The following is a 25,580-nucleotide window of genomic DNA, read 5'->3' as shown; positions in this document are numbered from 1 at the left end:
TACAATGTGCAATAAGTGTAGTAGTCAGATGCTATTTGTACTTATACTGTAAATAGCGGCAGATAGTATTTGCACCTCAGTGTTGTTGTACAAAATAAACAATATGCAATAATAACAGAGTGTAAATTATTATATTTATTAAAATGATTAAATTAATTGTGCCTTATAGGAACAATAAAGCCCTCCCTACACCTACCCCTAACCGATAAACACTATTATTAAACACACATTAGACACTTTATTTCCACTTTTCCAATATTTTCTTCATTTTAATTGAAAATAAAGGCCTTTCCGATGTGATATGTGATGGGAAAAGGGAGAAGAAAAGGCCTAACCAGACGTTAGTGCGCCTGGTGTAAATAGCCTCTGCCAACAAGGTGGGCTATTTGCACTTAGTGTAAATAGACACTCTGTAAAAGCCAATTTTTATAGTTATTTTCTTATATTGCATGTCAACAATTGTCTCATTTGTTTCTGTTTTTATTTCCCCTAAGAAGTTTTAGGAGAGGCATCTGAAACAGTTGATACCTAAACAGTTCAATGCAACAGGTTTGAGAACTCCATGTATGTTCATGAGCTATAAAATGAGCAAAATCTAAGCACTCAAATTCTCTTCTGTTGTTCACTGGCACTTGACTTGGCATGGTAAAGTATTAGCCGTCTAAATACGCCTTTTCTTATTCTGTGTAAACATATCAGCCTCATCACTGTGACTCCCAGAGGTCAGCCATCGATCTCACAGCCGTTCTGATTCCCAATATAACTAACATTATTCAAATTTGGGCTCGCCTACGTCCCTCCCAGCCTCTGCCAGTGTGTGATGGAATTTGTTTGTATTCAGTTAATCGTGAGATCTATGAAAACTCATTCAAGGACAATCCCATTCCCAGCATGACGCTCATGAGAACGCTACGGATGGGTCAGAGGCACACACCAAACGCTCTCGAGTGAGTCTCATCAGAATACATTATTCAAATGCACAGTGTTGGTTAAGCGGCTTGCTTTTCTCCCAGCAGCCTTAAAAAAAAAGCCATTCGGCGAGACATTGAAGCATGCATTGAGCCAATAAGCCAAGTTCAAGGACAACTGCACTCCATGCAGGTCACGTCATATGTCGATTCAGAGGATTAGACTCACTTTATCTTGCTGACACCATTAGGTGAAGCTGTGCTGTTTGCCCTGCTGAATTGATCAGGATAGCTGGTCACCACTTGGCTTCATAACCAGAAAGAAACATGCAGTATCACCAGTTTGACAGGTGAATTGCGTGGCTTTGTTTGTCAATCAGCTAGTTTATACCAATTTATACCATATTTAACTTATATTTATATTTATGAAGCTCAACATTAGAGCATGGTTCTAGCAACAGCAAGGTCATGAGTTCGATTCCCCTGATTAAATGTAAATGTACCTTTAATGCATTGTAATTCCCTTTGGATAAAGTGTCTGTGCCAAATGCATAAATGGTATTTATAGTTATATTTACATTACAGGTGTATATTTTATCTGGAAGACCAGCATGAAATTCATGATCATTAGTTGATGAGCTTGTTTCTTTAATGTATTGATTATTGTTTTCATGATGTTTTTTTAATTAAGTCACAGCGACCATGACTTGGTACAGTACTTCCAGTCAGTCGCATGTTGGGGCGGGGCATTCTCATTCAAGAGGGCGTTTGACTGGACAAAAATATGTGTAGGTCAGAGTCATTTTTGGTCTGTTGTCCTTGAAGAGTTTTTTTTAAATATCAATTTTAAATCTGTTAAAGGTTTTTCAACCATTTTTTTTCACAGCACAACTATATTTTGCTGCCATTGTAAATAATCTGGTGAAGATGGTCAACCCAGAATTCTCTAAAAAGTCGAAATAATTGCACTTTTGTGTGCTGGTTTTCTGTTCTTTTCAGTGTGTTCATGTATTCATCCATCTGAGATGTCCAGTATTTGCAGAGGGACGGGAACTTGTCCTGATTGTTTGCTTATGATTCAGAGCTATTAAATGAAGGCATGATTCAGCAGTCGCTCTTCTCTGAGTCCATTAATCTAGTGTTAATATGACAGTAATAGTGTTTGAGGTCTGTCCTGTCAGCCAATCTAGCCCTTGAAATCACAGCAATGGACAAACATCTCACAAGCATGTTGATCAAAAGAATCTCTTGTTCTCTAAATAGCATGTACTTTTTAGAAGAGTATGTCTAATGTTTGATTGGTGATAATGAGTTGTTTTTAGCATTTTGTGACACTGTCACATTGTGGAAGCAATTGATGAGAACAAGTGTTTAGCCTGATGTTGAATTGAAAGTCTGAATCTAAGTGCAAATTACACAATCGAGATGCAGTTAGGTGTAGGGTCAAAGGGCATTTCTAGAGTGTATTGTTGATGTGAAATCTATTAAAATGTGCAGTTAGCCCAATGTCAAGTATCTTGATGAATTTCTGTCTAAACTAAATTTTAGAGCAATTTGTTTAAGCTATGCTATTTTCATATCTTATTTTATCATATTTACATTATATAAATTGAAAATGTATATTGTTCACAGGCCTTACAGACAATATATAAATGTGAATATATATTGAATAGTATATAACTCTAAATATTTTTAAGGCCTGTGAACGATATAAACTTCAAAGTAGAATTTCTTTGAATTTCAATTTATTTTAAAACCTACAACTTAAAGTCACATTTGAATATGCATATTTATGCGTTCTGTTTGTTACCTCACTTTAAACTCAAGAATTCAACCCTGTATTCAAAACCTAATGGACATCAGACACACAAGTTGCTTTAAAAAAGTAGACAATTAGAAATTATGGTAGAACAACAAAATAATGCAATGGAATATAATAGGTGATATAAGCCAATCTATCCGCATCATGCACTAGTGTTATCTCAGTTCTCTATGTGTCGAGCTGTGCTGCAAATTGTACAAAATGTTCAAATGTTTCAAGGACAGTTGGTGACCTTACAGCTATTCAGTGTTATTTCAAATGTCTCATTGCTTAAGCGAGTTGAAAGTGAAGATTCTATAACCGTTTGCCAAGACTCTGAGGCGTTGGTGTTCTAAATATCAAGAATTCCCCAATGAGAATGAGAGCCAAACAATACGTTGAAGGTTTTGATATATGCTGACTCATTCACCATGACGACCTTCTCCCGGCATGCCCAGAAATATCAATAGCTGTATCTTGCAGTGCCAGGCTGTTTACTTCTCCCAGGTTTCCAAGCTTCCGTTTGCTATTGCCTCGTTTGGCTCATCTTTCACACAGAATGTTTTAGACAAGGACTGCAGCAATGGTACAGGAATACCCAAAAGGCACAAGAGGGAGGTCTTATTTTAACAGCTCTCCCCTTTTGTATTCAGACTTTAACTTTGTTCTCAAGGTTGTCAGGTTTTAAGGAGAATGTCAAAAACTTTACTGCAGACTTCATTCCTTTGTTAGCCAATGTTATTGGTGATGTCCTTGAAAAGATGTTTTGACAAGAATTTCAAAACATGTTCACATCTGGCAACTGATGTTTCGCTAAGACCCATTCTCCTTGGTTACTATTGCTAGCTTAGACAAGTTTTACAGACTGTCACTTCGGAATCTTTTCCATCAACAGTGTGATTTTTTTCCGGTAAAGTATGGGTTTCACTTTAGTTTGATGGTCCCTTTTAACACATTCAGTTGACTATAAGTAACGTTGCACCTACATGTCTACTAACTCTCATTAGAGTGCTAGTAAAGTATTAGTAGACTGGTAGGGTTAGGGTTAAAATAAGAGGACATGTAGTTGCAAAGTTACCTATAGTCAACAGAATGTTCAAAAGGGACAAAATATGTTCATAAAGTGATAACAATTTATTATTCTTAAGTGAGCTGAAATGAATTGAGGCAATGCAAAGCATTTTTCTTTAAACAAATCGTTAAATTGTGCAGTAAAATTACAATCAAATATAATTTATTTAACGATTTGGGAAAAATATTATCATATATCATATTATCACATTGTCATATATTATTATAAAAGTGCAGCCACATAAATTTTATGATATTTTTGTATAATTTCTGTAAAATATCATTTAAAATAAAACAAAGACACAGAACTTCCATAGACTTGCATTAGAAAAGAGCAAGTGGTTCTTTGGCAGATGACAACAGCTGCTATTGTATGATTGGTCAGTAATGTTTTAAGGCGGAGCTTAGCGAAGGCTCTACATTGCAAAATAGATTTTCTTACTCAGCATTTTGTCTTGTTTTCCAGTACAAATATCTAAACATCCTAAAATCAAGATGCATTTGCTTGAGAAGTAAAATGCTTAAAGACTTCATGCTTAAAACAAGAACCAATATCTGCCAATGGGGACAGAAAAATAAACTTAATTTAAAGAGAAAACAAGATTATTTTTCTGACCCCACATTGACCGATTTTTTAAAAGCATTAACTCAATTCATTATAATATATTATTTTCTTCTTCAGAAAATAAGACTTAATATCTTATGTTATTTTGCTTCTCAAGTAAATGTATCAAGAGTGTTTAGAAAGATAGATATTTGTACTGGATAACAAGACTAAAATACTGTGGAAGAAATTATTATTATTTTTTTCTGAATGAAGTGTTTCTATCTATGTCTATGTCTATGTCTATGTCTATGTCTATCTATGTTTCTATCTATGTCTTTCAGGGAATGTACTTAAGATAGTATTGAATGCTTTATATATGGATAAAATAATACACTTACTGTGGTATATGAACCTCTCGTGACTTGTTTAACCAGAGATACTCACTTTTCATTCAGTCTTGCAGGCACATTAAGTGATGGAAGCCTTACACACCGCATTTACTGTACATCACGATAGGCCCGGAAAGCTATCTGACTCAACGCTCAATGAGCCATACGGTGAGTGTGTTGACCCTCTGGCCGTTGCTCAAAGACTCACACACAGTCATTGTAGAGATGCAGTCAGTGTACACACTACCATTGTCTGGATCTATTACATTTGTCATTACTGTAATGCATCTGACAGGACCTGCTCACTTGGAAGATTAACCTTTTTATCCTTTAGGGGAGACTGGCGACTGGCCTGGTTTTGTGTTTTTCTGTGCAAGATGCTAAAGAAAGCAAGAATGAACATGAACGTTGATTTATCTGGTGCCAGAACCATTTGGGTTGTACGCACACTTGTAGAAAAAGCCTGGGGCCGAACCGTACAATGAAAAGTAGGCTCAAATCAATGCAAACAAAAGCCCACAACAGTCACAGCACCAGTAGGACAACTGGCGATAAACTAGCGTGCATCTGTTTTTTGTCCGACTAGATGTGTCAAGAAAGTTCTGGAAATCTTAAGGGCTTTTCAGACTATACGCTTTGTGTTTTTATGTCACAGCGCTAACCCCAAATTGCTGTGCCAAGAGAATACAGAAACAATGCAGTGATAGAATGCTAAAGCGAGTTGTTTAGCAAAAGACACCCGATCATGAAATGCCTCAACGCTTGCCTCATTAATTATGCATGCGCTTTGTAGTCGCAGAAACTTTCATGTGTTGTGCTTAGTTTCAATGGCTCAGCTGAAATGTCCAACAGTGACGGCAAATTATCCTTTGCATTTTGTTTTTTTGTTCACGTTTTAGAAGATTTTGGACACCTAGAATCAGTGTTTTTATATTCAAAGTGCACGACAAACCTGTCCAGCGCTCAGGGTCACCCAGTTACAATGCATGATGGGTAAGTGGTGGCACAATGCATTTTTTCTTACTGCACTGGTGGATTTTTTTTTCCACTTGTTTTAAGTGTGTACAAGAGCAAAAATCTGCAAGTACACTTTATAGTGAAGGTACAATCAAGTGTTAATATCTTATGCGGTGTTGCTTCTCAAGTAAATGTGTTCAGTTTGAAGGATGTCCTGGAAAACCAGTCAAAAATACTAATTAACTCATTAAGTAATTTTTCTGCAGTGTGTAGAAGATTTAAATGTGGGAAATCGTAAATGAGAGATTCTAGCACTGTGGGAACTACAAACATGTAGCTTTGATTTTGGGTTTACACCCACATTCCTGGTTAAATAATCTATTTTAAGATCTTATCATGTAATGAGCAGATTCTAATTAATCAGCTTCACCCTGATTGCATTCCAGCATCCCTCTTCCATCATTAGCAATTAACCGCTTCAAGCATGCACCACTATTGTCCCTGTCTCACCCCTGAAGCCTAGCATATCATTTTGGTTTCCCCCTCATTAACAAAGCTCAGCATGATGTCAGCTCGACATGGAACATAGCCCATGGTGACATCATGCCCTGTGATGGGACAGCCTCTGTACTATAGATAATGTTTGCTTTTATGAATGCACTTCCAGAACCACCTCCTCTTCTCGTTGATTGTGGATTCTGACGTGATAATTCAACTTGGTGATTTTTTTTCATGCTCAAAATGAGCTAATTTTTTTTTTTTTAAATAATTAATCATCCCTGGCAGAGGTGTAATAGTGACATAAATCACTACGAATGCTATGTAAACATGTTGACAGCTTGCAGAGGAAAACAAGAAAATTGTAATTCCTCAGAAATGTTACAGTGCTATCACAGGATCTCCAGAAAATATTGTTATATTTAATCTTCCAATTAAATTGTCATCTAGGTTACACTGAAAAAAAATGATTTTTGCTGCTTGTTCAAATTGCTTGATTAAAATGAGCTTAAGCAACACAATTGCTATACATTTTGTCCAAACATAATTTGATTGTGTTCAATCTGCTTAAATATAGGTAAAATTTAAATTTACTTAATCCATTTGTGTTGGATTACATGAATGATTTGTGTTGCATTAACTGAAACTGGGCGGTGCTTGTTAGTTCCCAGCATGCTTTGCATATGGCTGAATTAAGAGAGAATAAATGTTGAAATTAAGTGTTATTTTATGTGTTTTTGAGAAAATTAGAAAAGGGGAAGACTTGATAGTGTGTAATTGTGTTTAATGTTCAATTACATTCAAATTATTAGAACCATTTAAATTACAGGGGGTTACCATTGTGGAGAAGAGTGGAGCATTTGGTTAGGTTGTGGACTGATTCAGAAAACACTAATAGTAAATGCTTTGGCTGAAAGAGTGTGTAAACTTAGCATTTAAGATTGGTTCATGCACTGAAAAGATATCAGTTTATAAAGATATTAGTTTATATTTAGTATAATTTGCTTTGTTGATTGAACATGAATAGTCTGTGTTGTTTGAACGTGAATAGTCTGTGTTATTTAAACGTGAATAGATAGATAGATAGATAGATAGATAGATAGATAGATAGATAGATAGATAGATAGATAGATAGATAGATAGATAGATAGATAGATAGATAGATTGATTGATTGATTTACCCACCATTAGCAAGAGTTGCATTATTTTCTGGCTAACCCTAATCCTAACCCAGTTACCTTTGACCTGTTAATGTAAAGTAACAGAGGAACTTCTAGCCTCCCCTTTGAATGGTCTGTTATTATGCAGCTGATGGTGTCTGTGTCGGCCCCCATTTTCAGCTCTTACACAGCTGTGTCTGTGCATTAGCCACAAATGGGTTTCTAATTACATTCTTACATTAGCTTTGCTCGTCCACTGTCTGCTGTGACTTGCAATAACAGCAAATGACACTGGTGCTCGGCCCTCTGCTGATGTTTTCTTTCATAGAGTACTCTGTCGTGCACTTCCTAAGACGTGCCTTCAACGTAAATGCCGTTTACAATATTGCTGTGCAATTCCATTCACGTCTCTGACCTTTCTATGTGTAGCCATGCATGACTCTGGAATTGTTCACCTGCAGAATTGGTAGATTGCAATTGATTTTGCTCCCATTATTATTTTATAGGAGTCACACTATCTGTCTATGTCTTTCTCTATCTCCATCCATCCACCTGTTCCTCCTTCTGTCATACTCATTTGATAATCTAATGCAACACAAACCATGGTGCATCAAATAATCTTAAGCATTTCTAAAACTTTTTGTTTATTTCCAGGTTCAAATGAATCGACTCTGCCTTTCAGATCCCATGTTATCTTTCTTTCCCAGGACTGGTCAGTTTTGTCCAGTGGATTTGGCGTGTAGTCAGATGTATTTGTGCATTGGAGTGTATGGACGAGACAGATATCACTACAGCTGTTGTTTCAAGGACAATGCCACCGTTTGATGTCAGTCCCAGAAGTCCACCTGTCTGCCAGCCATCCAGATGAGCTCAGCATTTACAAAGACACAAACCACCCTGTCGTCTCCAAAACACAGACTGGAGTTTTGAAATCAAGTTGATCTGAGCTGCGTGTGCTGGTTTGACCCTCTCGAAGGTGATATTTTTTAGTTTTTAAAAATGTTCAGGGACTCATATATTATGGTCATGGAAGGAACTGTAGACACAAGATTGATTCTCTATGTTTCATTTGCCCTCTGAACCCACCTTTCTTATTTTCCTGGAAGCAGGCCTGTCTAATATTTTAGAGGCATCTCTGATCAATTGGGAAATATTCTCTTTATTTCAGCTTGTCAGAAAACAATCGCTTTAAAGCGATTCACCAAGCTTTTGCATCTTAGAATTTGGACAATTATCAATTTCTTTCTCAGATGGATCCATTTAAAGGGATAGTTCACCCAAAAATGAAAATTCTGTAATATTTTACTCACTCTTACATTTTTAGAATTGTCTTTTTTTTTTTTTATGATGAATTATCACTTTTTTTGTGCAATGCTACAAACTTAACTACATTTTAATGGCATTTCAGAATAGATTTTCCAGTAACAAGATACTTTGTACAAATGCTAGTGTGACACAAAAGTAGGCTAACATGTTCATTCTCTCACCCATAAAAAGCATTGCGAAGTCCAGTTCATTTTTAGTGAATCAGTTAAAACAAGTCCCATCATCTCCCAGTACTACAGTACGCTTAAAGTGACACTTAACCTAAAATTATGTAAATTATTTCCTAAAACTCACCTGTTCTAAAAGATATTTTAAGAGATAAGATAACTTTGAGGTTCAAACAACATTTGACCCCATTGAACTCACTTTATGGGTAAAATATTTTAGAATACTTTTTTTTTTTTTTTTTTTTGTCTCCTACAGAAGAAAGATATTTTTGATTTCTTGGCAAACCATCCCTTTAACACTCTGCACCTATAAGTGCTGTTGTGGCATGAGGTAAACTTGCAGATCTAATAAGGCTGGTGTGTTCAGATTTATTATTCTTATTAGTAAAACACATTGAATTGGCAAGCCAATATATTTGAGCAAATCTGCAGCTTCATCAAAACACCAGCTGCAGCCACAACTGGGGATTTATGTGTGTTTTCCTATTTTGGTTACTAATTTGTCATTTTGCTGAAGCTTTTATCCAGAGCAACATACAGCACATTTATTACAGGCACAAGCTCCTTGTCTAAGGGCACAATGCTTATAGTTCACAGCTCAAACCTGTAGGTTCATTTGAACCCACTGTATATCCTTACAGTTATCCAGATTTTAACCAAGATATACAGTAGTTCTCTGCTTTTAGTTTCCTATAGTTTATTTGAACAAAACTAAATGTCACATGCAGAATTCCTTGCATTTTATGTTTTAGATTTCAGAAGACAGGCATTAAGAAAAAGTCAGCTGTAAGTGAAGAAGTGTGTTTGGCAGCTCTTGCTCTCCCTGGCATTGAGTGCTGGCTAAATGTGTTTGTTTGGATGGAGGTGGTGCTTTCTGGCGGGGCTCTGCAGGGACTCGGTAAAGTGTTGGTGGGTCAGCAGAGGACTCTCCAGACGCCCACTACCCCCTTTTTCTCTGACGCCTACCTTCACCATGTGGGTACCGCTCCAAAAGCATACCGAAACACAAGATTACTTCTGAGAACTTCAATTCATATGGAGAAAAAAACCTCCATCACACAAAAAGCGTTTTCTATCAAAGTATTTAAAGTAATTTTAAAGATCACATACATTTATTTTTTCACCAAATGGAAAAGTTTGGTGAATAACTGTTTGGCCTTTGAAAGAGTATGAAAGAATGTTAAAGGCACATGCTTTGGAAGGATGCAACCTTTTGCAGCTGTGTTATCATTGTACACACAACCACGTTTGGAGGCCATGGACTCCCCTTTTATATTCCTAAGGTTGCTCACAGCGCAAAGCTCACTGTGATGAATGATTTTAAAATGGTGTCACCGTAGGCCATAACTTTCCACCAGTGTCACGAAGACCACAGTGACTGCATATGCTGCACAATTTCATATACACCGTTTGTTAAAAGCAAGGCCGCTTTCTCTCTCTCCAGGAATAGATTTTAGTGGGTGTGTGGGGCCAGGTGAGGAAGTGGTGAGAGATGCTGAATAGAACGTTTTTTTATTTATTATTTCTTTATGTGCTTTAGGATTCAAGGCTTTGGCCTTTTCCAATAAAAATATCTAAACTTCATTAAAAAAGATAAATTAACTTAAGAAAATTACATCAGCTATTGAGATTTATTTAGGTGTACGAAATTATGGTCATTTTGTTATATTGAAGCATAACACAAGAACAAATTGAATGTTTTTCCATTCCATTGCACTAAATTTCCATTGTTTTTCAATGTAAACACACCATTTGACCGTTGCGCTTACGTCCGATCCTTTGTAGCGTTTGCGCATGGCACTGCAAGAAGTTCAACTTTTAAAAACACATCTCTAGACCACGCGTTTTTTCATTATACTGACCTGCGTCTCACATTTGAAACAGCAAAAACTGGCCCATACACTTAATTTCAGATAGCCTATATTAAAATAATCTTCAAATCTAGTAAAAAGTGAGTTTGACTTTTTTGAGGATTTGCAGTGTAAACATAAATAGAAATGAATTACTACTGCTTTAGTATTTCAGGGAGTGTTTTCTGAAGTGGTTTGGACTCCATCTGCCAGCAAACGTGAAGCCAAAAATAGCTAGCAATGATCAAAACGTACTGTAGATACTCGCCTTTGTTCAGTTCAGCCCATCTCCTTTAAGCCACTTAAGGCATAGAAAAAATGTATTACAACTTTCACAAGAGGGGGAAGGAATTTCCCCGTGACAGATGGTGAATGATGTAGCCTGCTGTGTGCACCAGTGGAAGCTGGGGTAATGCTGGGATCCAGTTCTGTCTGAATCCACTGAAGGCATCATGGTTTTCTGCCTTTAAAATCTGGAGTGATATGTACTGCTGGTGACATTATATTATACTCTATTTGACTGTAAACGTGAAGTGTGTAATTATTCTGATGTTAAAGTGCATTGATGTGTAGTGGCAACTATAAGTAAACCGTTCATAGGTTGATGAACACTGCAGCTCCGTGGCCCTTACAAAACCTGTGATTGAACTATATTTGACATACCAGCTTCTGTTTTTGGGAAACCTGTTTGGAAACGATCATTATTTTAGCATTTAGGTATAGGGCTGTGGCACAGAAATCATATACTTCACCTTTAAGAGTCCATATAGGCATATTGTGGGATGATATTTCAATAAATAAGATATCAAGACCTGTCAGTGTGCACAATATACTGTTTAAAAGTTTGGGGTCGATAATATTTTTAAAAGGTTTTAGAAAGAAGTCTTATGCTCACAAGGCTGCATTTAATATTTATATATCAAAAACATATTGTGCGTTATATTGTGTAATGTTAGTACAATTAAAAATAAATAAATGTTATATTTGAATATGTTTTAAAATGTAATTTATTCTCCTGTGATGCAAAGGTGGATTTTCAACATCATTACTCCAGTCTTCAGTGTCACATGATCTTTCAGAAATCTGATCTAATATGCTGATTTGGTGCTTAGGAAACATTTCTTATTATTTTCAATGTTTAAAAAATGTGCTGCTTAATATTTTTGTGGAAACCATTTTTTTATTTTTTTCAGGATTCTTCAATGAATAGAAAGTTCAGAAGAACAGCATTTATATTAAATAGAAATCTTTTGTAACATTATAAATGTTTCCCTGTCACTTTTGATCTATTTAACCTGTCCTTGCTTACTAAAATAATTAATTTCTATATTTTTTATTAACAATATATATTCTCGAAATCTAAATATAATCGGTTATAATGAAATACTGATTTAATGAAATACTGTTTTAATTAGAGGTGATACTTTTATGTTTATATGATTTATGTGTTGCAAGATGCTTTTTACCCATAGAATGGTGTAGTTACAACATTAACCAGCAGGGGTTGAAGCATGCTAACCTGTTTAACATTGGCTACTTGGATCTGACCTGACAGATATAAATACTACAGGTAAAAGTAATGTGTTACCACATTATTGCTGATGTATTCGCTTGAACATGGCACCCAAAGAGAATCCAAAGCAACTAGACCAGATTGGATTTCCAAAGAGATCAAACACAGAAGACTCAACCGAATAATTCACATTAATGGGCATTCACTCTGGTAGCATGTTTCTGTATTGTTCATAAAAGGACTGACTTCATCTCTATGGTAATGAGGCTGAAATAGACATCCCATTAAAGAGTGTGATCACATCACTGCCAGCAGTCCAAACGTCCACTGACGTTCACACGTACACTCTGTATCGAACACACACAAACTGACAAATGGTCTAGTAGTTCATCACAAAAGCACCAGACTGCTTAATAGACCTCCATGCCAGCCTGTGGGTCATAACTGATTAGCGCTAGAGAAAAAGTAGACAGAAAGTAGCATCTGTGACCGCAGTCACGAAAAGGGATCGGCTCACAACCTTTCCAGCCCTGCTGTAGGATCAACTCTGCTAGGGATAGAAAGTTTGCCAGAGTTTCTTGCTGGGCCGTGACCGCCATTTTGGACAGCGGTCAAGGGCAAGCACTGTATCGGCCAAAAGTCCTCTGCCCCGTGCCAGCGAGCGATGGAGTTCTCTCGCAGGGATACCGGATAGCAGCTCGGAGACCCAACCGCTAGTGTGTGGCACGTCAAGGTTATCTAACAGCTGACGTCAGCAACCTATTTTTTGCTTGACGAGGTTCCTTTACGTAATTTGCATCGCAATGAGAACATTAAGGGTGTAAGGAGTTAACTTTCACTCATTAGTTTGAGATTTTATTTAGAGCCTGTTCAATTCTCAAGAGACATCCAGAGTTTATTGGGTCTGGATCTATTTCTACGCATGAATATTCCTAAATTAGGTCAGACGTCTAAATTCACGAAGCTAAAAAAAATAATCTTAAACAAGGACATTTAAAAAAGTTTTTGTCATGCTGGCAGACATATAATAATCTTCACAGAGGAGCTCTGGGATGCTGCGTATGATAATTGTTCCCTGGGCCGGGGCTGTTTTATGGCTGAGATTAACCTCGCAATGGTATCATGACACTGGATTAATATTAGGCCGACTGCAGGAGGAAAGGAACAGTTGAGGAGAGAGCTTTGAGAGCTGCCTGTAATGAATCAAAGAAATGAAATGTCAAACAGGTTTTAATAGGGCCATTTGGACAACGTCGAGCCAGATCAGTAGGTACTAAATCATTTTTTCCCCTTAATTTAACTTTTTAATGTCGGGCGAGGAAGTAATGACTGTGAGTGCATCGGGAAAAGAGAATTAGCTATTTTTTACACAGGTTCTTATAAAATGTAGTTAAAATAAAAGTAAAAACTCTTTCAATTGAGTTCTGATTATCAAATATCAGTTTGTAAGTAGAGATGGTTTAATGTTTAATGATGCTGTAAAGTTGCCATGACAAATGTAAGGACGAGGAGAAGGATGACGTATAGATAGATAGATAGATAGATAGATAGATAGATAGATAGATAGATAGATAGATAGATAGATAGATAGATAGATAGATAGATAGATAGATAGAACTTGTTGAATATATAGATCAGGATAGCTGGCCCCCCCAAAATTTTCCAGTTAAAATCCTTAAAACAAGATAAATTAACTTAAGAAGCAAGACTTCATAAGATATTAAGATTTATTTTCAGAGTATGCATATTGAAACGAGTAAATTTTGTCTTACTACACTGTCAGATTTTTTTCACTTATTTTAAGATAAACAAGTTAAAAAGTTAATTTAATTTATTTTGTTTTAATTTTTTTTTTTTTTTTTTTGCAAAACAAGTTTAAAATAAGAATAATTAAAAACTCATTGAGAAGACATTTCTAGCAGTGCAGCATGAGATGCTGCCCACCCACGACACCAGCATGGCAGGATTAACTGGTGTAACTGGCACCAGTCTAAACCAGTCTAAGCTGACTAATCTTGGTCTTTTCAGCAGGATCATCATTAGGCCGAGATGGAATCTATGTAATGCCTTTTTTTTTGTTGCATTTTCTGTGATTACTTGGTTGGAAACTCTGCAGAAAGAAAATTTTTACTAAGATGAAAGTGTTGCAGTCTTATTGGTATACTCTTATAAATCAAGGTTCTTTAATGGCATTGGTGGTTCCTCCGGGGGTTAATAAAGGCCTTCTGAAGTGAAGCAATGCGTTTGTGTAAGAAAAACATTCACATTTCAAAACTATCGACTAAAATAACTAGCTTCCAGCAAACGGCTGTACGCATCGGTTTACGGCAAAAGACTAACCCTTGAACTTGCCGCACAATGTAATGACGAACGCGGTTGCCCAGCCCTGTTTGAACCGCGAGAGGTGTCAAAGCTTACGCTACTCCTACGTCATACATCGTCAAGTGTTACTCATTTGGCGTAGGTCGACTTAGGTACGGCCGTCTGCTGGAAGCTAGTTATTTTAGTCGATAAAGTTTTAAATATGGATATTTTTCTTACACAAACGCATCACTTCACTTCAGAAGGCCAGAGCTCTTTCGAGCACTTTTATCACGGATGGATGCGCTTTGATAGACTTCCAAAAACAAAAACCCATTCACTTCCATTATAAAGCTTGGAAGAGCCAGGACGTTTTTTAATATACTGTTAGTTAACTGTCGATTGTTTTCGTCTGAAAGAAGAATGTCATATACATCTAGGATGGCTTCACGGTGAGTAAATCATGGGCTAATTTTCTTTTTTGGGTGAACTATCCCTTAAAGAACCTTTAACATACATATAACCTTTCCATTGCATAAAAGGCTCTTTATAATGGAAAAAAGGTTCTTTAGAAAAATTTTCTTCACACTAAGAAAAAATATAACTTCACTAAACATTCTTTGGGGAACTAAAGATGGTTCTTATATGGCATGGCTGCGAAAACCCCCTTTTGGAACCTTATTACTAAGAGTGTAGCTGAAAACAGGGATGGGTAGAATTTTAGTTTAGGAGTTCATATTTCATATTATTTTAGGAGAATTCATATTTTGCAGAAATAAAAGAAGGAATTTGGTTTTAGAGAAACCTGCAACAACAATAAAAAAAACCCTGCTTGCTAATGAAGATAATTTCACTTCCAGTTTTTTCTCTAGTAAAGTGCGCTTTGCCATGTCGAACTGGCAAAGCCGTTCTGAAGCCACATGGCACCATGTAGGTCCATGGGCCGGTCCAAAGTCATGACTCATCCATTTATAACACACATGAATGGATTCAGCTTGACCAGATATCGAACCGGCAGTCATTTTGGGGACAGAGCCCATCTGTGCTGTGTCTGTGTGTGTATGTGTGCTTATATAGTGCGTGTGCAAATGTGTCACTGCATGTGACTTGGCAATTAAAGGACATCGATTGTGACAAGGTGTCCACATGGCATCATTTGCAGATGAGCAGATCACAATATCAATTTGATGCATGCATTGGTGCATTGTGTGTGTGTGTGTGCGCGTGTGTGTGTGTGTGTGTGTGTGTGTGTGTGTGTGTGTGTGTGTGTGTGTGTCATGATAGCAGGTGTTTTCTCTGTGTGGAACTGAAAGGGCCATTGCACACATGTAGTCCCTGCAGCTCAGAGCCAGAAACCTACAGCCGGAAAACCTGCCCATGTGTCCTACCATGTGGTCATCTGCTGACCCAAAAGAGAAATGAATTGAGATAGTGAAAGAGAGAACGAAACAGAGAGAGCGCTGTGCTCCACTCAAAGGTGCCCTAAGGTCAGGCACGATTCTCAGCAATACTGTTTCTTACGCAACAGGAGGGACAGGAGAACATATTGCATCCTGTCCTAGAGAGCCATTAAAACAGGTGTGAAAGTGTGTGAGTCATTACTGTCTGTGGATGTGTGTGTATAGGTTTACTGTAGACCAGAGTCTGATGTGACCTTTGTGCGAGACCCCCCTTTCTAAAATATAAAGGCAGCTTTATTATTTAACGTATCAAGACCCATTTATTCTGTATGAGCAAATATTATATATAACTTGAACAACTTTCATAATTTTAAAAATCAGAACGAAATATTAGGTAAATGTCATGTAAATATTAAGTAATTATATACAATTCAGTAAATGTTAACCTTTCTCAAGTTTTCTGCCGACCTGAGTTTGAAAACGCATGCTGTAAACTACAGTAAACTACAAAATGACAATATATAACAAAATTGGGCAAAGCATCCCTTTGAGGGCGTTTCATAAATATAGTTCAGCCCCTGATTTCCCTCCCTTCGCTAACCTTAGAGGCTCACATTACAATTATAAACTTGACGACTGTCAGATTAGTCCATGAGTCCGGCTCTAAGAGCTCCTAAAAGCCTCATAATCAATTTAAAGTTTGTCTGATTCTGGCCGCTAACCTCGTTCCTCCCTGCAGAGGGATCGGCCCCTGGCCCAATCTCAGCTGCTGTATTGATTTCAGCACACTGCATTTACCGTCCTTCTCATTACATAGTTAAAAATCATGCCGACTGAGCGCAAGTGATCAGTTGTTTCTAGGTCAGCACATAAATCAATAGGCATCAGCTCTGGTGCTGCACCGAGCTGAGCGTCCTGGCGTCACAGGGTTTGTTTTCCCCTAGCCTAATAAGATACACAGGAATATAGAGAGACAAACTTCATTATCATTGATGCAAATTGTTACTGCGGTCATTTGAAGGTTTGGCTTTTATCTCATGACTTAGGTCATCTATATGCTAGTGCAAGGGCCCAGACAAGATTTTGACTCATTTGTGTCCAATAATGCTCTGAACAGAATGAATGAGTAAATTAAGTCACTCCCTCAACACCACTTGCAACCGCAATGCTAATTTATTGGCTATAAGGCATGATGCTTTTGATATGCCCTGCCAACACAGGACTTTTTTTAAAATGGGAAAACATGACATAAGTAATAGCTTGTTTTCACGTGATTAATTTGTTCTGTCATTAATGCAAATCTAATTAACCCCAGTGACAGCCGTGATGTGGAATTACAGCACAGTTTTGCACAGCCATCAATTCAATAGAACTCAATTTAGTTAATTTCAGTTGACTTGAAGTTGCTTTGTGCTTCTGATTAGGGACATTTGATTAGATTAAGCATTTTCACGACCTATGTTAATGTGTGACCCTTTGTCTGAGCGGCCCGCCAGCCCCCCCGCAGGAGGTGCGAGAGCGCTGGCGCTAGTGTGAAGGTGATCTGATTCAGGTCTGAACGCCTCAGTGCATGCAGTTGTTAAAATTGGATTCAGGCGAGCAGCTCCTGCATATTAATGACAACAGGTGTTAATTTAACACAAATGAGAGCATCCCATTTAATCATGAAAATTATATATATACAGTGAGGTCTGAGAGCACATTTAAATCTGTGATTGTCTTAATTTAAACCTGGCAATGAATTTTAAAAATTAAAGCACAGCCAGGCATGTCGAGCTTATTAACAACGCTGACCAACTCTACGCAGGACTCTCTTTCCACTCCAACAAGCTGCTTTAGCCGGAGAGTCGCAAAGAGAGGGAGAAAGGGAGGAAGTGGTCAAGAATATCAGGGTTGAAAGTGGAAGGAAACATTGCAAATGTGTATAGTGCATGTGAGCGATACTGAGCAAAAGATTTGGAAGAAAAGAAGACAGAGCAAATGTGTGTGAAATTCAGCAGGAAAGTGAGATGAGTAAGTGTGAGAGTGTGTGTGTGTATAAGGGTAAACTCCCATTCCGGTTGCATTCTGGCTGATGCTGCAGGGATGCCCAGGAGATTTCTCTCACATAACCGTGATTAGTCTTACATCCGTGAGCTTTAGTACCGAACTCTCTCACCACATGCTGACCTGCTGCCTCTAAATCTCTTACTGAGCCAGACAGGCCCATTATTTCACTTCAGCCTGAGCTTTATTATCTAATGTCGGTCAGAACCGTGTGTGGGGGGCCTGTCAAAACGGCTGCTAGCAAATGGAGATTGCCTGTTCTGTGATTTACAGGATCAATCAACAGTGGAGACTCCAAGCACACAATAAACCCACATTCACTGGGCCAATATAGCCAAGCATTTATAGATGCATTTATGTATGCATCCAAAGGAAACAATAAAAGCTTTAGAGCAAATACATACAACCACTTCCATTTATTTGGTATTCCAAGATGCTGCAAGTGATTGGTTTTTCTTTCCAGCATCCATTTGCATAGTAAATTGTGATTGTCCTCATCTTCCTTGCATATAATTAAATGCTTTTTCGATTTTGCCTTTCCTTTAAAGTCCAACTGAAATCAAAATTGACCCTATTTACTTTGTTAGCACATATTAGTCTTGTGGTGAAAAATTAATCCGTGCAAGTTAATACACAGAAAAAAAATGTTTGCCGTCGTAATCGTCGTAATCAAAGTCTGAAAAGTTACTTCCGGTCTGGAATGGCGTTCCTTCTCTGATGATGTAGGTTTGACGGCTTGGGTTGGGAAACGCTTAACCACTCCCCTCAAACCGTTAGTCTGCTATGAGCAGAGATGGAGAGGAGGAGCGCTAGAGTAAAACCCCTCTGTTCAATATTCCCTTTCACTGGGAAATACGTCACAACACTGGAGAAAAGTCGTTTGCAACTTCCGTTTCACGTGGACTTTAATGTGTAGCATAGCTTTCTATGTAAATTATATATATATATATATATGCAAAAGACATTTGAAATAGAAAAACTGATTTATAATTTTCTTGTAAAATGTACTCCAATAATCTCTGTTTCAGTTACAACTTTGTAGTCCTGCCATTATTTCCGTGACTTAATGTAGCAATGTTACCACGTTGCACATTTGACTTCTGGCTGCCTTGGCGTGCTCTTAACCCTTAAACACATACCTTGGGTCTTTATTGCCCCTGGGACGCCATTCACTGTACCCTCCTTCTCACTGATTTTTAAAGGGAGCCTATTATGCAAAATTCAAATGTGTGTCCACTGTGTGTGTAAACCACCCACTTCTTTTTTTATAATCCCCATAAATCATAAACAGTCACTGATTTCGGAAGCACCGCGGAAGCTTGGTGACGATCTGCTCTGTTAGATCCCGCACTGAGTGAGCCGCAGCAGTTTGCCATTTCTGTTTCCTTGCTGTAGCAGCTGGAGATATACTGTCTGTTCCAAAAAAAAACCACACAAAAAACACTACAAATGTTCTGTTATTGGATGTACCATTGGACATAAGTCTCCATAGACTCCAGGCATCTGAGCCACTGAGAACACTGTGGTTGAATTTCATTTATGAAGGAAGTTTTATATATTTGTGCAAATCATTTTACGCCGGACTGCTTCACAAACGAGGGTCAGTTCAACACTGGATTTGCACAATAGTTGTTTCTGAAAGATTTTTTTTATTAACATGACGGTACATGCAAGTCGATGAGTTGAATCAACTTAACTCCGCAACAACTACATACATTTATCCACTAACCATTCAGAAAGATTCAGTTGCATTCTAAACTTCTAAACTGTAACTTGGAGGAGTCTCTCCTTCAGTGTCTGACTCTGGTTCGAACACTTAAGGCTGAACACTGCTACTGACATTTTCGGACATTTTGGCTGTGTGACATTCTCCAGTTTTGTTGTTGCCCCGGAACACAAGCTATAAAGGCTCTCCCCTCTTCTAGAAAGGGGGCCGGGAGCAGCAGCTCATTTGCATTTAAAGGAACACAAAAAAACGGTGTGTTTTTGCTCACACCCAAACACGGGCAAATTTGACAAGCTAATAAATCTTCTCATTTTGAGCTGAAACTTCACAGACACATTCTGGGGACACCAGAGACTTATATTACATCTTGTGAAAAGGGGTATAATAAGTCCCCTTTAAAGTTAGACATCAACCTTCTTAGTATCCTCAATCTATTTATTATAACAATATAACAAGAAAAAAATTGTAAAAGAATGTATTCTTTCTAATATTTTTGGGGTAAAAAGTGTATAGGGTCACTAGCAACCCAACGTATTTAATAGTGCAAGTATATTTTTTCTGGGAAACAATAATTGAATCTCTGATGACTCAATAAGTGCAATTCTCCTCAATGCCTGATACACAATGATGACGTGATGTTTCACTCATAATTACCGCAGGCATAAATTAAAAGAATACAAGTAGTACAATCAGCAAAATTTAGCAATGGCTCAGCGATTTACTCCAGAGCAAGTACTGAACGCTATCAAATATTAGTGTCATTATCACTTGATGATGGATCTGGTGAAGAAACTGTCAGCGATCAAAATATTAATTTTGAAGACGTTGAAACCAATAGTTTTGAGAATCTGGTTGAGATCGCAAATATGAGCCAGATCCTGAATGTGCTGGGAAAAAGAGCTCTGATGATGACAGTGATGATGGTTAAAAGCATCTGCTCAAATTGAACCCTTCCAAGTTTCAAAAGGTAATAAAATATGCTTTATTTTATTATTTTGTAATTGTTATTCAAATATCAGGGGAGTTTTATACTATTGCGGCAGTTAGAGATCCATCCGTGTTAGATATAGATCCGGGTCGCTAAAGACCCGAATTTGTAATAATGACTGGGGAAACATTCATGCATTTAAAGGTGCTGTATGTAGCTTTTTTACCAAAACGAATCCTTTTTTTATTGCCTGTGTGTGAAGGGGTTGTAATCTCACATTAAAATTAGCCACTTTGCGGGTTTTGCTATTACCTCTGAAAGCAAGTATTCTTATTTTTATGTGAAGGTCCCGGGTCGGATTTACCGCCAGTGACGTCACCTGCATGCGCGCTCCCGAACCTCTCGACTCATCTAGCCTACTGACTTTGCACTCAACAGTGACGACACTGCAACTTATGACATGGACTTATGACTTATGCAACTTATGACATGTCTGATAACACTAAGAAACGACCTGCGCCCAGCAAAACACCGACTCCAACACAAACTCCACATATTGAAAAAAAAAAAAAAAAAAAAATTTCTGCTGAAGCTCGTAAGGCCAGACGTGAATCGGATGAACTTCGGGTAAAAAACACGGATCAACATCGGCAGGGCATTTGAATCATGGAGAAACCTTATCTACAAACCTAGAATGTACATTTCCTGAAGAAAATGTGAAGTAACGTTAGTGCTTGCAGTGGCAAAGTTCGGCACGGTTGATAGGGTTCCATACTTATCATGGTACGAGCATGGAGCATTAGTTCAACGTCAAGCTGATAAAAGTAGCCTATTATTGTAACGTTGCAGTGGGAGTTTACCTGAGTTTCCAGCATGTTGTGGGATGCTTTGTGTGTTGCGTCTCAGTCTGGCCAGTACCCACAGTGCTCGCTCATAAATTCGAGCACGCGTAAGAGCACGCGCTTGTAAACTTATTGGTTGCAATCTGAAACATCACCGCTAGAGGCCGCTGAAAACTACATACAGCTCCTTTAAGGGTTAAAGAACAGTTGGAAAAGTGATTTATCATGTTGAGGAGATACTTTTTTTCATTGCGAAGACAAAAAAAAGAGAAGCCAATATCGACGCCATTATTACCACAGACATGATAACATTTACAGCTGCTCATAAAGTCTTGGGAGCGGAAACCAGATTACGTTATATTTCAGACACACTCTCTAAGCAGTTGACCAATCGCAACAGACTGAGCCAGCTGACCAATCAGAGCAGACTGAGTGTTCCAGAAAGGTGGGCTTTAAAGAGACAGGAACTAAAGCAGAGCATTTCCTGCAGATGGTGTGTCTATGTAGCCTAGAAATCTAGACGCACCCTAGCGGCAGCAAAATGTATTTTGCAGCCAGGGTAGTCTAGCAACTCTCCATTGACTTTCGGAGCTGCAAAAACCTAAATTTGGTCAGGCCAATCACGTCGTGTATAGAGTAGGCAGGGCGGGCTTAACATAATGACGACAGAGTTGTGACGGTTCCCTGCTACTTGAAAACAAAGAATGGCGGCTGCTGGAGAACAGCGGTCTTTCGAAACGGCTTTGGCCGCGACTCTGGAGCACTTGGAGTTAAGCTTTTCTTTGAGAAAAGAGCAAAGAACGGCACTTAAGTCATTCTTAAAAAAAGGAAGATGTGTTCGTAATTTTGCCGGCCAGATATGGCAAAAGTTGAATCTATCAACTAGCTCCGCTGTTGGGAAAACGCTCTGGTTGGTTGAAGCGCTGTCCTATTGCGTGCAGAGGGAATTTGAAAGACAGCCGTTTATCCCGCCCCTCGGATTGAGCCGTGTCTATGGTGAGTTGCCAGACCTAACATCTTGATGTAGGTCTGGCTTGCCAGGCTAGTGTCTATGTACAGAAGAGAAAAATAATGTGTTTTTCAAACTTTTAATGATGTAAATGTATTCTAGCAGACCCCAAAAATTTAATGATTAACTTGTAAATGAGCATAAAATGGGCACTAGCAATTTATATCTGATTCTTCTGTGCAGCCAACTGAAAACAACTATGAGTGTCATCATCATTTGCGCAGAACCGAAGCCTGAAACTAAGCTTATCTAAGACTTATTCTCTTGCTGCTTTGCAAGTACTGGTAATTCCTGAAGGAAATGCAAATCTAGTTATAGGCGACTTCAAATCTTTAAAACATAATAATCCAAAAACATCTGAAGCCAGGATCAATTTATATTAGACACGCACTGCTACTCTTAGAAAAGGACGTGAGAGGATGAGAGAGGAAAGTTGGGAGTAAACAAGAAGCCAGGGACCACTCTTTCTTCTCAAGGGTGAAATCCCTTTCCGTACAGTTCAGTGGATTTCACTCATTTTCTGTATCGACGGAGCAAGTGGACTAGGGCAGGACCCTCATGGGCAAAGCAGCCTGCAGCTGGTTAATGAAACAGGTCGTACGCCACCTTTTTATAGCACATCCATGCTAATAAACCATCAGTCCTGCTCTCCTGACATCCCTCGGGACTGGACAATCTCTAAGTGCTTTGACGAGCGGAAGTCCGTGTGAGACGGATACAATCCTCATTAAGAATGCAAAGGAAATTAATGAACCACATTTAGATGCAGTTCTGTTTGGACATTTAATGCCAATATTTATGGAATTATTATCTTTTTGATTAGGCTAGGCAGAGCGCATTGTCATTAGTTATAGTGATTTTAGTGGGTCTGCATAAAATATGTCTTGCAAGAATAATTAAAATGGAAATAATAATAATGAGCAAAAAGATTAATCAACAAAATGTTATAGTAAATAACATAAGTGACCTCCAGCTAGAAAACAAACCCCTTTATCAAGAAAACAACAGGCAGTGTGCGGGTGCTGCGGCAGATTCTGAAATGCGCAAAGACTCACGACCTCTATCTGTGATGATACTGACTTGCCCAACAGATCAACTGCTTTCCAACCCATCACAAGATTATTCGAAATTACATTGTTTGAATTATAAAATAAGTTATGCTAGACTGAGATAGGTATAGGAAAAAGCAACACTTGGTTCTCTTTCTATATGTGCATGAAAATAAAAAGCAGCGCATGACAAGCAAGAGAAAAGTAATGTATAAAACGATTAAACATAATTGGTACTGCTATGCAAGCATACATGAGTGTATAGGTTAGGTAAAACTAAACTGCTCCTAGTCATCTCTCTCTCTCTCTCTCTCTCTCTCTGTCTCTCTCTCTCTCTCTCTCTCTCTCTCTCTCTCTCTGTGTGTGTGTGTGTGTGTGTGTGTCATGTTTGGAGAAACGGGACAATCTGAAACTTACCTCCCAACGCTTGCTTCATAACAAAATTCATGATGATGGCTTTTTATTCCTGCCTTCTTCAACCAAATATTACATTCAGGTTAAGCTTTTCAAGTAGTTCCTCGTCGCCAGATCTACAATGTGAAACAGACAATTACTTAATTGCAAAAAAACAAAAAAACAACCTTAGTTTGTATAAAGAGATATTCACTATAAAAAAGCAACAACAAAATTATTAGTGTACCTCAATATATATAATATAGCGATTTTGTCATTAAATAGTGTGTTTGAATTGATTAAAACCAGTTATCTTTGCTGTTATACATGAATGCATTTTTATGTTATACGACAAAACATTACTAAAGGCTGTAATAACAATGACTGCATGGCATATACAATAATATCCAGTCGATCAATTCTCAAGATGCGACATATGAAGGACAGTAAAGGTCAATATACCTCGCATACAGTTCACACAAAGTGCAGAGTTGTAAAATTACCACGGGCTACCATTAGTGGCTTATCGGTGCCTGCATGTAACTTAATCTTCACTAAGAAGAATAGCGTTAATGACAAGCTCCGGGACAAGCATACATCGTGTACATTTGAAATAAATCTGCAGGGAGCGTTTGTTCTTCTCGCGGGGAATGACAACATTACATTGCAACCTGAATGTCAAATAACATTTGAGGAAAAGCCGTGTTGTGATGATCTTCTCTAATTGATAGAGTTTAAGACTGTGAATCCTAGAATGTAAATTTAATGAATATCATGATCCAACGCATGGCCCCGTTCCCTTAATCTGTGTGTAAACTTTCCCTCGTCCATCCGAATCGAAACCCACACGCTTATAGTCCGAATGCACCGACTCATCGGCTGATAAGAGTCCGGGTGAATCTCGTACGTTACTGTGCTCCTAGTATCTTCGTACGCTTATAAATGCGTTAAAATAGCCCGCTTTAGTATTTACTCCCTTTCCCGATAGGTGCCGAAAACAAAATCACTTCCTCGTTCATTGAAGCTGATTTCAGCACCATTGTTGGCGGACAGCTCCCGCTCCATCCCACATAGAGCAAAAGCCCAACGCTCGCGTTCCACATTCAAACACACACACACATAAAGGTCATAATTACCTGCACGAGCGAATTCAAATGTTTCGAGAAGCTGAATAACTCCTCAGAAATGAAAGTTGAGCAGTAATGATGATACAGCGAGGCTTTAACTGCTCGTTCCTAACATCTCTAGTTTCCAGGCAAAAGAAGGACGTCCTTGTTTCTCTTGTTCAGAGAGGCAGTGTGAGTGTGTGAGTGTCTGTGAGGGGAACTGCAGCTGCTGCTGATAAAGGCACTCACCGAATCACATGGAGAGCTCCCATCTGAAGCGTCCCATGTTCTGAGCGATCAATTTTTAACGACTGTGGTCGTCGTGGGTAGGTGTCCTGCTGTATGTGCCCATTATATGCTTGTGCAATCCCAAAGCTATTCCAGCTGGGATGAGCTTATTTAAAGCACCTTCCCTTAAGATGCAAAAGTCTTGTAGCATGCAAATGGAAAATGCATGGAAGGTTACGTACAGTATATAGGCTGCGGTGCAATGCTTTTAGTGCTACAGTATGATTGAACGATTAAGCCGCCGGTTGCTCGGCCTCACCTCGATTCGTCCTTGAAGCTGTTGGATGCGACTCTCTGTGTTTCCC

At 38.3% G+C, this 25,580-nt stretch overlaps 1 protein-coding gene across 1 annotated transcript in view; it reads right to left on the bottom strand.

Moving 5' to 3' along the window:
* cplx1 (complexin 1) overlaps positions 1-25,199 on the bottom strand; it is a 43,523-nt gene extending 18,324 nt beyond the window's left edge. Inside the window, exons 1-2 of the mRNA XM_084132676.1 lie at positions 25,018-25,199; positions 23,906-24,018 (exon numbers count right to left, since the gene is read on the bottom strand). Of these exons, the coding sequence (XP_083988802.1) occupies positions 23,906-23,936 (31 nt within the window). The 5' untranslated portion in view covers positions 23,937-24,018; positions 25,018-25,199. The remainder of the gene's footprint in view (positions 1-23,905; positions 24,019-25,017) is intronic.
* Between the last annotated feature and the right edge of the window lie 381 nt (positions 25,200-25,580).

The sequence above is a fragment of the Abramis brama genome (assembly GCF_963993115.1).
Source record: "Abramis brama genome assembly, chromosome: 13".
NCBI lineage: Eukaryota > Metazoa > Chordata > Actinopteri > Cypriniformes > Leuciscidae > Abramis > Abramis brama.
Note: the sequence above shows the minus strand (reverse complement) of the source record. Positions and strands in the feature narration are given on the sequence as shown.